The 13,722-nt window shown below is 36.1% G+C and overlaps 4 protein-coding genes across 5 annotated transcripts; 2 read left to right on the top strand and 2 right to left on the bottom strand.

Annotated features, from left to right (window-relative positions):
- Positions 1-21: 21 nt before the first annotated feature.
- Positions 22-2,146, bottom strand: LOC116305276 (uncharacterized). Its single transcript, XM_031715156.2, has 2 exons — positions 1,930-2,146; positions 22-1,230 (listed from the first exon to the last, which is right to left on the bottom strand). The coding sequence occupies exons 1-2, from the start codon at positions 1,994-1,996 to the stop codon at positions 848-850; spliced, it is 450 nt and encodes a 149-aa protein (XP_031571016.1). The 5' UTR covers positions 1,997-2,146; the 3' UTR covers positions 22-847.
- A 660-nt stretch (positions 2,147-2,806) lies between these two features.
- Positions 2,807-7,578, top strand: LOC116305270 (chloride intracellular channel protein 3). Of its 2 annotated transcripts, none has more exons than XM_031715149.2 (3): positions 2,807-3,049; positions 3,123-3,880; positions 4,801-7,578. In XM_031715149.2, the coding sequence occupies exons 1-2, from the start codon at positions 3,011-3,013 to the stop codon at positions 3,846-3,848; spliced, it is 765 nt and encodes a 254-aa protein (XP_031571009.1). In that variant the 5' UTR covers positions 2,807-3,010; the 3' UTR covers positions 3,849-3,880; positions 4,801-7,578. The 2 variants fall into 2 exon arrangements, with proteins under 2 accessions (XP_031571009.1, XP_031571008.1); XM_031715148.2 differs by having other exon boundaries at positions 2,810-3,049; positions 4,796-7,578.
- Positions 7,579-8,173: 595 nt separating this feature from the next.
- On the bottom strand, positions 8,174-10,731 carry LOC116305272 (cilia- and flagella-associated protein 95). The gene is made up of 6 exons (XM_031715151.2): positions 10,544-10,731; positions 10,161-10,272; positions 9,818-9,951; positions 9,454-9,522; positions 9,003-9,063; positions 8,174-8,475 (listed from the first exon to the last, which is right to left on the bottom strand). The coding sequence occupies exons 1-6, from the start codon at positions 10,657-10,659 to the stop codon at positions 8,290-8,292; spliced, it is 678 nt and encodes a 225-aa protein (XP_031571011.1). The 5' UTR covers positions 10,660-10,731; the 3' UTR covers positions 8,174-8,289.
- An 85-nt stretch (positions 10,732-10,816) lies between these two features.
- LOC148906554 (protein arginine N-methyltransferase 9-like) lies at positions 10,817-12,574 on the top strand. Its single transcript, XM_089038065.1, is given in 3 exon segments — positions 10,817-11,660; positions 11,662-11,967; positions 11,969-12,574. Coding segments are annotated over 3 exon segments (1,662 nt in total). The 5' UTR covers positions 10,817-10,910.
- Positions 12,575-13,722: the final 1,148 nt, after the last annotated feature.

Raw genomic sequence — 13,722 nt, 5'->3', positions numbered from 1 at the left:
TGAATGAATGATCAACAAAACTGCCCAATTAATGATTTTTTATTAGTGATTTAAGCTTGCCTTGTACAATAAAGTTTGCATAATTAAAATAATATAAAGAAATGAATAAAGCATTGCACCAATCCAATTTTTACAATAAACTTAAAGTTAGATCTGTGAGAATCGTTATCTGTCTACTTTGATGTGTTGCCCATCGCTAGAATTAATCATGCGGAATGCTTAGTTATGAAAAAGCAAGTTTAAAGCAGATTTAGGAAGTAGTTGTTTAAGCTTCAAAAATACTCCTACAGCTTTAAAATTTGCTCATGCAATAAATAGAAGATTCCAAGAGAACTCAATCTCTTTGTCTTTTCTTGAGATCAGCATTTGTTTTCTGCATTATATCAACTATAACTTCCTATGACCTTAGCTACACATATCCCAAATGCATGCCAGCAATCTGATTTACAGTAACTGTTGTGCAGTTCTAGAAAACATCCACACCTTACCTACAGAGGAGGATGTAATATATCAAGCAAGGAAAAGAGTGTTTCATCCGATTCCCATGCACAGAAAGGTGAGTCAAAAAAATGAAGCAAAGCTGCATTTTTCTAACCGACTTTAATAACATGTTTTGATAGAGGATGCAACATTATTTCAAGTGCTTGATATTACTCCTCCAACTATGAAAGATTCAGTAGGTGCAAGCTAGATGCTGAAATTTGATTTTTCGCTGCCGTCAATTGAAAAAATATTAAGTCAATAACTTTTATGTTCTTGACTGGTGGCAGTGAGAAACCAATTTCACAAAGATATGGATGTTTATTCTGGAACTCTACAATTTGGTTTTATTTAACATTATTTTACATTACAAACTATGATAGCTTTTTCTCTTGTTCTGCCAAAAAGTGTAGCCCACAAAACTGGCAATAGCGAGGATGACCCCAAGAATAATCCCTCCAAAAAATGATGCTGAATCAAAAGACCTTCCTTTTGTGGGTTTTTCGTGAGGGTTGGGTTTCTTGGTTGGTGCTGTCGTAGATGGTGGTGTAGGTGTGGGAGACGTAGCAGGAATAACATGAGATGTTGACGTTGAAGTAGGAGAAATGGAAGACGTGTCTCTGATTGATGCTGAGGTGGGTGCAGATGAGGTACTTATGATTACTGGACTTGGTGCTGCCGTCATGTTTGCTGCTATAGTTGAATTTAGAGCAATTACTGGGCTTGGAGTAACAGCAACTGACGAGTTATCTAAAAATGATGAAGTAAAACAATGTAAAAATGGTCTTGATTGTTAAATGTCATAGCACTATACATGCATTCCTTTTTTGCAATGCAGGTTAAATGCAGTCTCAAGGCTGATGTGGAAGGTCAAGTAATTGTTTAGCATGTAGTTTGATTTTAAGTTGAAATACAATTGCAAGTAGTGGAGTAGTGGTTGTTTAGCATTCTTTTGGTGGGGAATCTGGAGGGAGTTATTAAACAATACAAAAGAAAAACGAGTTCCAATTTTCCCTTTATTACCGTTGCCATCCCCCCCTCCCCTTTCACTCTTGTTGCCCCCATTGGGTGCCATCACCAATCATTCCAAAATTTCATGAATCGACAAACGTTTCTCATATTTCGTTTACAAATTCAGAGGCTTTTTTGTTTAAACAATTAAAATAAGCGTTATGGTTTCTGATTTACGGCGATATATAAAGCACACATCGAAAGCGTCTTTTTGTAAAAACTGAAAAATGGCAACTACAAAGGGTCGTGGTAAACAGAACTTTTACAGGTAATCATTGCTATATTTCTAAATACTAATGTACTTTTTTGTATAGATTTACTTAATTAACTATCTACAAATATAAAATATACAAAATGGTAAAAGTAAAGAACGTTAACACATTTTATCGATATTAAGTTTAGTTAGGTTATCCTCATGTGTATAAAGTATAAGCTTACCTTTGGCATTGACCGAAGTCATCATGAAAAATAGAACGAAAACCACACCAAAATATCTACAAACCATCTTGAATTTATCTTCGGAGATTTTACAATAATAGTTGCGAAATCGTTCACGCTTTTTAGGACAAATCTCTGAATCTTCTTTTTCCTCTTCTCCTCGCCCGCTTTCTAACTAGAGACTCCTTCAATGTGTTTGTCAAATTACCTGGCAAAAATTTCCACACAGGGGGAGGAGGAGGTAACGTATTTCCAAATCCACGTAATTTTTTTCATATTAAATGCTCTATTTTGTAACTCTTTCGGTCTGAATCGGTCTTAAATTTCATATTTCCTACTCTAAGCTTTCCACTGCATTGTAGTACTTCAAGAATGTAGAACATTTCAGGAAAAATTATTTTGCACCAAAGTTTCCTACCCCTCCCTGGCAATAATTTTTGCTGCCACGTCAACTATGTTTATGCATGATGCAATATTATGCAGAATTTATGAAAGGAAAATTGGAAAATAAATTACATTTATTTAGATCTTAGCATTTTATTTTAAGAATCATTTTTTTCGGTAAAGTTGGCTTGGTTAACGAACGAGCTATGTTTAATAGCGATTTTTTGTTCATTTATATTAGTTTTTCATTAATGCGACGGCTCGTCAGACGTAACAAGAATCAAAATGTAACTGATATGTTTTAGCTGGTTTAAATTCGCTTCATTCGTTTTGTTTTGGCAATAAAGTTCAATAATAATAAACAAATAATAATAATAAAACCACAGGAAGCCCAATTACCTGCTACTGATATTACATCAATGAACCTATCGATAAATCATTTATGATCGCTATCTAAACCCATTTGCAACGTTTTTTAAATTCTCATTCTTTGATAGTGGATTCCTTTTAGCCTTAATTTCAAAAGAGCAAGAACAGAAAAGAAAAATTCGATTGAGTACAATAGTAAGCCTGACCCCTCCCCTGTTGTCTTGTAAGACACGGTTTATTGGGTGCGCCTTTGAAACTCGAGTATTCGACCCATCACTTCACTGTGAACGGTTACTTCGTGGTTTTAGCGCTACAAACCGCTCTTAAAATGGCAGATGAAGAGAACAGTTTTGTACTTTACGTAAAGGTAAGCCCTCAACGGGTAATATTTCTGTTTTTTAATCAATTTTTGCGCTAAAAAAACTGTGTTTTTCTCATAGGCTTCGACACGAGACTCGAAATCGCTGGGCGCAGATATCGTTTGTCACAGAGTGATGATGATGTTAGCGCTGAAAAATCTCGAAGTTGCTGCGAAAATAGTACCAATAGACACCGTAAAGAGAACCAATGTCACTTTAGACTTCCCTTACAAGAAACTGCCTACCGTTACTTTGGAATACGAGGGGAAATACACTTTTAAAGACGAGCCTTTGGAGATTGAAGACGCTTTTGAGAAGACATTTGAACCTTCTCTTAAAGTCGATAGTAAAGACATCAATACTTTCGTCAATGTTGGAGCTGGTAGCACATTTTACCATAAATTTAACCAATTCATCAAGAACCAAGATCACTCTGCTGACCCGATTTTAGGCGAGCATCTCGCTACCGAGCTCAAAAAAGTAAACAGCTTTCTTCTCTCGGAAAAGATGCCGAAGAACGAAAATGGCGAGAAAGAACTGCTTGGAGGGTCCCACCCGAAGATCCCTGACTGCTATCTTCTCCCCAAGCTTCACTACACGTATGTGGCTCTTGCCTACGTGAAGGAGTTGAAGTTAGATAGTCTTCAAGGGATAGAAGCGTATCTAGAGTACGGAAGGAAGCATCCTGCATTTGCCAACACTTGTCCTGCAAAGGTTGACATAGTGGATTTTTATTGTAGGCAAGCCAACATGTCAGCGAAGAAAAACGCTGAAATTCTTCGTAAAGTGGAAAAAGAAGAAGCATAGAAGACTTTTACTATCATATCACACTAATAACTGTAAGTTTTGAAGTTTTTTGGGGTTATTTTCGTATCTATATTCCTGAGGGTAAATATTGTATATCGCGAACACGTGTACAAGATAACAGCGGAAAATATTCCTAACTTGATTCACTCTTTGTTATGCGATAAATGAATTCTTTACACTAATTTGTTGGCCATTAAATCATTCATTTAGTTCATCATGAGAGACGCTAAGTGAACTTTATCCCTTTTTCTTTTACTAAATGCATATAGTTTTTAGATAACGCTAGGGTTTAATTTTCAAAATCAAATCTGTGATAAAATTTCGTTCAGCTGGTATATCCCAAACACAATCTTTCTTATGATTTAAAATTTATTACTTTAGAATTTCCCTAACTTAGAAACGAGAAAATGTCTTACATTGTTCGGTTTATTTTTCCTTAAAGATAAGATCAAAGCCTATTCTTTTAATTTACTGGGTGATCGATATGACAAAGTTGATTTATTTCATGTTATTAATGGCGCACTTTATAGGCTTTTGATCATTCAAAGTTAGTTTCGGAGATTAACAATGAACAATAATTGAAAAGGAATGTTCGACCCAAAATCATTTACGATAGCCAATCCTGACCTTTGGACGAATTTTTTTCATTCCTTTCTAGACCCAATGGTCTTCTACATATAAAATCAATGTTAATTTGTAATTTATATTATGAGAAAAGAAGGATTCCATATAAAAATAAAAAAACGAGTCTTGACGCTATCTGCATTCATTACTAATATCAGCTTTTCATTACTAATATTTACATGTTAAGAGTAACTATGAACTAGAATATTCCTTTGTGTACATGCTATTTTTAGACTTACTAATCCATCTAGCAAGCTAAAGATTCAATGTCTATAGATTGTTTGTTCAATATTAATTCATAGCTTTTTGGTGTAATTTTCCAGTAAAGGTTCAATTGCAAGGTGATCAGTAGATGCTCAGAGACTTTGGTTGTCTAGGAAACTGCTCTTCAAAACATGGCATTCGTTGCATTGTCTCTGTTCCAGTTGGAAGCTGTTGTCTCTTTTGTTCTCGTAGTTTGTACTCTTTTCATCTGATCATACACCAGTCATTGCTTTGACTGGTTCCTGCATGGTGTTGTACAATCCTTTGTTTTGACAGGAAGTTCCTAATGGACTGTTGATGAAAACCATTTAGAAATGTTAGTTAGATTTCCAAGATATATCAAGCGAAATACCTTAATGTAATTTTAATTGATAAGTAATATTAATAATAATCATGCTTTATAGATCATTAAACACGTTCCATGGCTTTTCTTTGCCACAAAACATATGTAACCATTAAAAATTAGTGATTGCTGATGCATGCCAAGAGCAATTAATCTGGAGAGTCGTTTTTCCATACTGGTTGAATAAATGCACCGGTGATATGGAACTGGATATTCCATAATGGAATAAAATTCAAGTAAGCATATATGATAAATGACTCGAGAAATCCAGAGGTGTTAATATTTTTTTGTGGTTAGAAGCACAAAAATGTTACCCTTATTTACAATCTAGGAAAATGTTAGTGGTATAAAGATGCTTCATGGTTAAAACATATTTTCCTAGTTTTATCTTCTTGTATTTCGATTGAATTTCTTTGACGAATTTATGCATTAGGGATTTATTTTATTTTTCAAATTATATATTGTTATCATTTTTTCTTTTAATTTAGTTTGCAATATCGAGTATCTGATGATTTATTAAGGGAATTGATAATTACAATGAAATTTCCAAATAAATCATCATATTCTCACTATATATGCAATAAATTAAAACATTAGATATGTGTGGTTATATTAGTGTGAGCTTTATTAGGATTAAATGGATTTGGTTTAGCTTGAATTGTGGTCACAACTGCAGAATATTGCATATGTTATTTTATCAATAACAAATTATATTCCTATTTTTTCAAAGACTTCGATCGGACAACAATCCTAATACGATTTCATCTAAAAAAAACTTAAAGGTATGGAATATTCCAAAAACATTCTCCTTAAAAAAAATCAATAAAGCCTTACTTTAAAAAACTATTATGCAATGAGGACATTTGAACCAACTCAAGTTTTTTGTCACTTTATATGATTTATATTGATCCGTCAGTGTATTTGAACACAGTGCTTCAATATAGACCAGTAGAAATAAGTTAGGACAATTATGACCTTAAACAAACTCAAAAGTTTTCACAGTTCGGGTGTCCTCAGTGTTAATATAGTTCTGCATGCTTATCAAAGAAATGATCAAGTTGGTCAAACTTTATGCGGTACATATTGAATGATTTTTCTATGTAAGAGCATCATGATCTTTAATACGTACTGGTAATTGTGAAATAATTGGTATAGATTTAGAATAAAACATACATGCTGATGTATGCGGTTGGAATAATTTATAAGCTGGCATGAATTTTACACTTAAATTATCTCAGAAGATTTTCTGTAAAAAAAAAGAATAGCATATTGGGATCCATTGCAATTATCTAATCAATTAGGACACTACTAGTTTGATTATGTGCATTGGTCACAGCAATAGGACATTAATTTGCATGATGGTGTCATTGACCTTTACTACCAGACTCTCTTAACTTGCACATGTTCTTTTATTCAGTTATTCAGTACCCATAATCTTACTATTCTCATGAGGGAATCCAAATTTAAATAAGAAAGAAAATTCACGAAGCATCTTGGTAGTCAGTCAAATGACGCCATCATACAAACATCCTATTAACTTAAAAATATCTCGTTCTGGGTGACATGTTCTAGCAAACAATGATATTGCATTCCAAAAGTAAGTTCACTTGTTTAAAGTAAACAAATCATTTTCTTACAAGAGGGTTGAGCAAACATTTTCTAGGCAGTTTAATGCTAAATTCCAATTTGATCTGTGAGTTAACCATTTATATGCCACAGCTTAGATTAGCTCAGAGGATGCTTTAGGGCTCATCAAGAAAACTTGCATTTGTTTACTTAATGTGTGAACACACTAACCAGGACCACTTGAATAAAACTGACCAATCAAATAACAGTAAACTAGACAGATATTGAACTGATAACAGTGTTAGCCAATCATATTATCACGTTCTCACGCTCTTTTAATATCGATGCGCTATCTGAGTGGCTGGTTAAACAATATTGAACTAAATGTCGCAATTTGATTGGTTATTGATACTAGTTTATCAAAGTGGTCCCGGTTTGAGTATCCACACAGTAAACAAATGATGAACAAATTGCTAATATGTCCATTTTTCAGTCTCGCTGATCAATGCTGTAATTTGTAGTCCTATACCAATAGCTAATATGTATAAGGTATAAACCACTAATGTATTCATAGAGTGCAAACAATTAATCCGTGAATAGTACAAGATAGTGCTAATTAAACAATAGAAAACAATGGAATTTGCATGAAATTGTGCCATTTAGTATTACTGAAGTTTCACGTTTATATTGTTTTCACTCTATTATATTTGCTTTATAACTTGGATTGTAATATGAAAATCTGTGAATACTACTTTATGGTCCAAAAATCCATACTTTCTTATAGAAAAGAATGATTGATCTAATATATTAACGGCAGAAATTATGGCATTTACTTCAGTAAAACTAATTACCCTCATAGCAATGTTCTTGTATTGCTACCAAAAAATGTGATCAGTTTAATGAAATTAATAATAAATTAAATGAGAACTTAGAGTTTTGTTTTCTTATTCCTGTTAACAGACCTGATTATGATCATTATCATTATTAGTTTGCAGGGCTCGAAATAGCAGCCTGCCAAAGACCAAATGACAGGCCAAATTTCTGGTTTTTCAGGTGAAAATAAGGATACACTGCCAAATGAATGATAAAATGACATGCAAAATTTACTAGAATGACTTCCTTTTAGCATGCTCCTTTACTATGGCAGGCTACAATTTTTTTTTCTATTTCGAACCCTGGTTTGGGTGTAATGTTATCCCATTTCAGATCGCCTGTCATTTTCTTGAGAATAAGATTCCTTGTTTGAGTCGTTCCCATGATACTCTAGGAGAAATAACGTGGACTGAAATGGGAAAGAACCTGGGTTTCAGATACAACCTTGCTCCAATGCTTCTGGGTTGTAAGTTTCATTATTATTCAATAAAATATATGTTAAATATTAGGGCCCTAGCGACCCCCTGGAACCCAGTTTAGGAAGAAACTGAACAGTGGATGATTCAATGGTTTGTCTCGGCTTGGTTCTCTGATTTTCCTCCCTCCACAAAACATGGTCAATTCCACACAAAAAAAAAACAAAATACAAAAATCATATATTAAACGAGTAAACTCAGTATTATCTTTTATTACACCTAATTAATGACAACATAATTTATTAATAAAATAAAATTCCTTTGCTTCGCATAATTCCACGCCCAAACACCATTCTCATGAAAGCCTCTCGGGTATGGTATCAGTTGGTTTAATACAACTTCTCTTAAGGTCCGTGTTTGAATACATTCCTGTCTCATTGTGCCATGTATTGTTACCATGGTGACGGTAGTCATCTACGTCAGTGAATTGTGAATGACATTTCTTCCATAATGGTGACATGTCAGGTTCTGGAGGAGGTGTCTGTATTAAATACAATTAAGATTAAAAGGAATTAACAGTGGTTCCAATCCATAGAGTGGCTCTTCTTACACCAAGATTCAAATCAGGAATTTATTAGTTGGATTTTATAGAAGGAGGAAAACCTGGAAAATACCTTTGAAGCACAGGAGAGAAAGCAACAAACAACTCTACTAACATACATTGCCACATCTTATTGATGATAGGTGTGCCATTTCACCAATATGCCACCAGTGCTTCACAAAATAAAGGTTTTGCACCATCAACTGATGGCAGCCATGTTAGATTGCAGGAACGGTACAATCGTTTTACAAGAGAAAGAATTCAATTCCAAAGTGCAAAGGAATTTTATAGTTAACCATCCATAGGCAGCACAAGCTGTATGTATGGGCATGTGACGGTGCAAAACCTCTATTGGCAATACAAAGGAATTAAAGAATAAAGGAGTACTGTTGTAAATAAAGTTTGCCATTAAAAAGAATGCTGAAGAAGGATGAAGCTGAAAGAATAAGTGAAATGGTTACCATTACCTTAGCCTTTTCGTAAGGATAGGGAGCAACGTAATCCACAACATATGTTGTATCCAAATATCTGTATTAATGATAATAAAAACATTTAAGATATCAGTAGTGGAGTGGTGGATGGAGGGAAGGGAGAGAGGGGGGACTATTCAGTGACCACATCTGACCATAGACCACAGTGGTAAGGGGTTTTTTTAATCGAAGTATCTTATTAATAAATTTGCTGTGTGCATTATTATATAGTTTTTGCATAGAATTTATGTTATAATATTATCACTGCTCTCTGGAAAAGTATCAGTTGTATGAATGAGATTCCATGTTTAAATGAAGTGTATATATGTAAGTAGTCAAATAATATAGTCAAAATGACTTACAGATATTCTGAAAATGGGATACACCCCTGCTTCCCAATAGTACAAAAGGGGCAACTTTGACAAGTGATTAAGTTCAATTAAGTTACCTCTTTCCATGTTCAGCATTGTGTCTTGGTAAAACACTGCCAAATCCACGATCAGGTGCCCCAGTGTCTCTGTCGATTAGGAAGAAATCAGGAAAAATAATGCTCAAGGCAATAACATCTGAAGTTGGGATACATTTACTGCCCAAAAAAATACAATATTAACAAGCCATTCACTTGTGGTCTGAGATTGAGACATTTTTAGACCAAACAATAAAATAATACTAAAGGAAATGATATGGTCTGAAATATAGACATTTCTGTCCCAAACAAAGGTATAATTCTTAAGAGAATGAGAAGATTTGAAATGCAGGCATTTCTACCCCCAAACAAACTAGAGACACTTCGTAAAAGGTTCTTTGGTTACCTCTTAGTAGAGAAATCAATATCATTAAGAGTAGAAATATCCATCATTGGACGTCTTGTTTCTCGAGACTCAAAATCCTTCTTCAAAAGAACGGATTGTTCCATCTGATCATGACTGGTGGTGCTTGGCAAGGACTGAGAAAAAAATATCTTATTTTAAAATAATCTATAATAATATAGGAAGATATAACTCGCTAAAAACTAGTGTGAGCTGCGTCGATGTTTCTATAATTAAACAGTAATGATAAAAAGGTAAATTTTACACCGTGAAAAGATTAAAAAACTTACTAATAATAAGATATATAAGTTTAAACTGATAACTGAATATTGAAACTATCGCTTACCCCATCTGTTATGTCCAGGATTCGATTATAAGTCGAGTTGTGGAGATTCCGTTTTTCTGGCTCGTAGTTCTTTAATTCATAATCCTTTGGCTCTGCTTCTCTTGCTTGATGCCTGAGCAGTCGTAACAAAAATTAGTTATCATTAAAAATATACCTTCCTGCAAGCAGTGAGTGTGTGCAAACTGAAAAAGAACGCTAGAAACAATCTGAGCAATTTACTTAAAATCTTATATGAAATTTCCAAGCAATTTTCAGTCGGTTTTAGGCATTTGAGGTCGTTATTAATCTGTACAGAAAAAATAGTCATTTGGTTTAAAAATAAAGATTTTTCCTTTCATTGGAGTTGGTTAGTAATATGTAAACAAAACATATTCAAAAGTTACCAATTTGAGACAAGAGTAGGACGGCTGTAGTCCATGTGATCCGAGCGCAAAAACAGCGATCCTTTCCTCTCCACAAAGTCTGGAATATGCATAATAGGATTTGAGTTCCCGAACATTTTAAAATAGGTTTTAAAGGGTTATTTTTTTCAAAATTCTTGAGGATCCCAACGCGTGGAAAAAGTATTGAATCAAGTGTAAACTGTTTATACTCTACTGTTGCCATGGTGACTCAACGTGACCGCTGAACAATAATACAGCTGTTTCATATCTGCATCAAAGATGGCGGCCAACAGCTTCAAGATCTTCAGAGAACTTCACTAGTTTTCGTCTATGATTTTCCACATTTTTGTGCCTAAATTTAACCATTATGAATGAGAAGGAGGAAGACGAGGTTTCAAAGTACCTTTCTGTAGCTCGAGAATGCATTGTTCTTGAAAAATACGCCGAAGCATTGGCATATTTCGTCTGCCTTGGAAATATGCAGCCGGCAAGGAAGAAAGAGTTTGAGTCGGATTTTATGGCTGCTTTGTGCAAATGGACCGAGGTTTTAGAACAACACGGGGATTATAAAAAGATGTTGAACTGCTTTCAAGAAGCAGCAGTTTTGTATCCCGATAATGAGACTCTTTTGAACAATGTTGGTGGCGTGCTTTTTCGCCTGGGATTCAGCGACGAGTCAGCTTCTTTTTTTCGTAAGGCTTTACGACTCAACCCGTCAAATCTCCAAGCGAGGGAGAATTTAGAAAACGTTTCTAATTCTCTGGTCGAGCGATGGCACTTTAGGATGCTTAATGATCGAAAACGCAACCTAGCTTACAAAGAAGCAATAAAAAGAGCTATCGCACGAGGATATGACACAGTTTTAGATATTGGAAGCGGAACGGGGATTCTAAGCATGTTCGCCGTAGAAGAAGGGGCAAAGAAGGTTTATGCATGTGAGTTATCAAAAACGATGTATGAAGTTTCAATTGATGTGCTGCGAGCCAATCAGATGTTAGATTCTATCCATCTTATAAACAAGAAATCCACAGAGATGTCGGTCGGGAAGGATTTGCCTAGTCACGTGACTCTGGTTGTTACTGAAACCATGGACTGTGGTTTACTTGGCGAAGGAATCCTTAAAAACCATTTCGCATGCTTGGGGGAACTTGTTGGTACCTCTTAAAGACTCTATGAAGTCAAGTCAGCCTGCGTCGAAAGTTATTCCATCTGGAGCTGTGCTATACGGGATGGTTATTACAGCAAGGGATATTCGTAAGCAGAGTAGATGCAGAACAATGATCTCTGGCGTTGATCTATCAAAGGTTCACATTATTGGAGGAGATCAACTCGAACCTCAAAATAACAACTCAGATCTTGTGATTGAGGATCCAGTGGAGCCGTATACAACAGAATCTCTCAATACTCTTCCCTCTGGATACAAACCCTCTCACTGACACATTTGTCATAACAGAGTACAATTTCTGTGATACCAGCAGCTTGGATGCCAAGAGAGAGCTAACCTTAGAAGTCTCCGTCAAATGCTCTGGTAATGTTGATGCTATAGCGGTTTGGTTTGACCTTCATCTGGATGAAAATGTATGCATTAGTACTGGTCCGAGTGATGATTCTTTGTGCTGGGAGCAAGCTATATTTCCTGTCCAGTCCTCAGACCATTTGGGGGTTTATCAAAAGTTTCTCATGAAGTGCGACATGAGATACCCCCCCGTGATAAACACACCTTATCTTTTGTCCGGCAACCGACGACTGGGGAACAGAACTATTTCGGAGATTCTCATTCCAATACCGTTTCAGCCCACTGTTAGAAGAAACTGTAAATTTAAATTGAGGGAGATATCTTACGATAACAGGTTAGTAGTAAGCCAAGAGTTACCTGCAGATTCAATGTCCGGGATAGTGAGGCAAGTCCAAAGAAGAAAACTAGTGGAAAGGAGTACTTGTGCGCAACCGATCGATGGTTGTAAGGAAAGTCCATTCAAGATCAAGACGTACAGCTGTCCCCAGACTGGCTCCAAAGAAGTAAAAAAATGATTGTAAAAAAGTGTCATCAAGGCAGTAGAATCCTTGATTGTGGTTCGTAGTCCGCCTTCCTGACCTTTGCAGAGGCTAAACGACACCAGTCTACAGGACTCTTACGCCTTTCAAAGTGTAGTTCTAAACTCATTTCAAAGAAATAAATTTGGTCCGAGGCACAGGCCTTGATGGAGGTGGGTGGAATCAAACAAGTTGCTGACAATCTGAAAGGGTTACCATTTGCTCACTATTGCAGTTCATTCAAGAAGGTGTCAAGTCATGTTCTCAAACGAACCCTAGGGAACTAAGTATTCAATGTGCTTGAAGAGAGAGTAAAAGCACCGATCTCGTACCGCGCGTGTAAGCAAATCAGAGAAAAATCAAGAGATGATCCCCACACAACAGGATTCTATTATGGGAGCTTGGCCAAGCTGAAGAATTGCTCGGATGAAAGGAAGAAGAAATTGGGGACATCGTTTATCACGACTAGTTGAGCCAGAGCAGGTGCCGTAAAACAACAAAGCTATTGAAGATATCGTATTTCTCACAAGGGTTTCCCTTGATACTAAAGCAGGATTAAGGCTCGTCATCAAAGAAATTCCAGCCTTTCTCTGTGTATCTGAGTCCCAGGCGTTATGGGTTGCAAGCAAAGTTGTCAACAAGAAAAATACTTTAGGTCTAGAGACCTGCGTGGCAAATTTTATGATAATGTTGGAAGAGTTTGCAAGTGTTCGACACACGTCAATATAGGACCGGAGTACAGTACATAGTTATGAGTTATGACTCCAGTGAAGAGTGGAACTTTTGACATGGATTTTATGAGCGATATCTCACAGCGAAGAGTATTGGGAATTTGCTTTGAGTGAAGAAAGAAAAGAAAGTCAAAAGATGCGAGAGAAGGTTACAATAATGTCAATAACCTTATTGGATTCAGGCTTGGATTGACTAAAAACTGATTTCAGTTCACTTTCAGGGGTGGTGGGTGGTTGGTGAGGGGGGGGGGGGGGGGGGTGGGGTGGGGGGGGGGCGGGGGGGGGGGGGGGGGGTGGGTGGGGGCGGGGGGGGAGTTGTAGGGGGGAGGGGGAGGAGTTGGCGGGTGGGCGGATGGTTTTTGGGAGGTAGGCGGATGGTGTGGTGATCTTCTTTTTTGTTGTGTGGGTGCTGTA

The sequence above is a fragment of the Actinia tenebrosa genome, unplaced genomic scaffold, assembly GCF_029948245.1.
Source record: "Actinia tenebrosa isolate PJP-AT-01 unplaced genomic scaffold, QUT_ActTen_1.0 PGA_scaffold5__44_contigs__length_20552954, whole genome shotgun sequence".
Classification (NCBI taxonomy): domain Eukaryota; kingdom Metazoa; phylum Cnidaria; class Anthozoa; order Actiniaria; family Actiniidae; genus Actinia; species Actinia tenebrosa.
The sequence above is the reverse complement of the archived record's forward strand: the minus strand, read 5'-3'. Positions and strand labels throughout refer to the sequence as shown.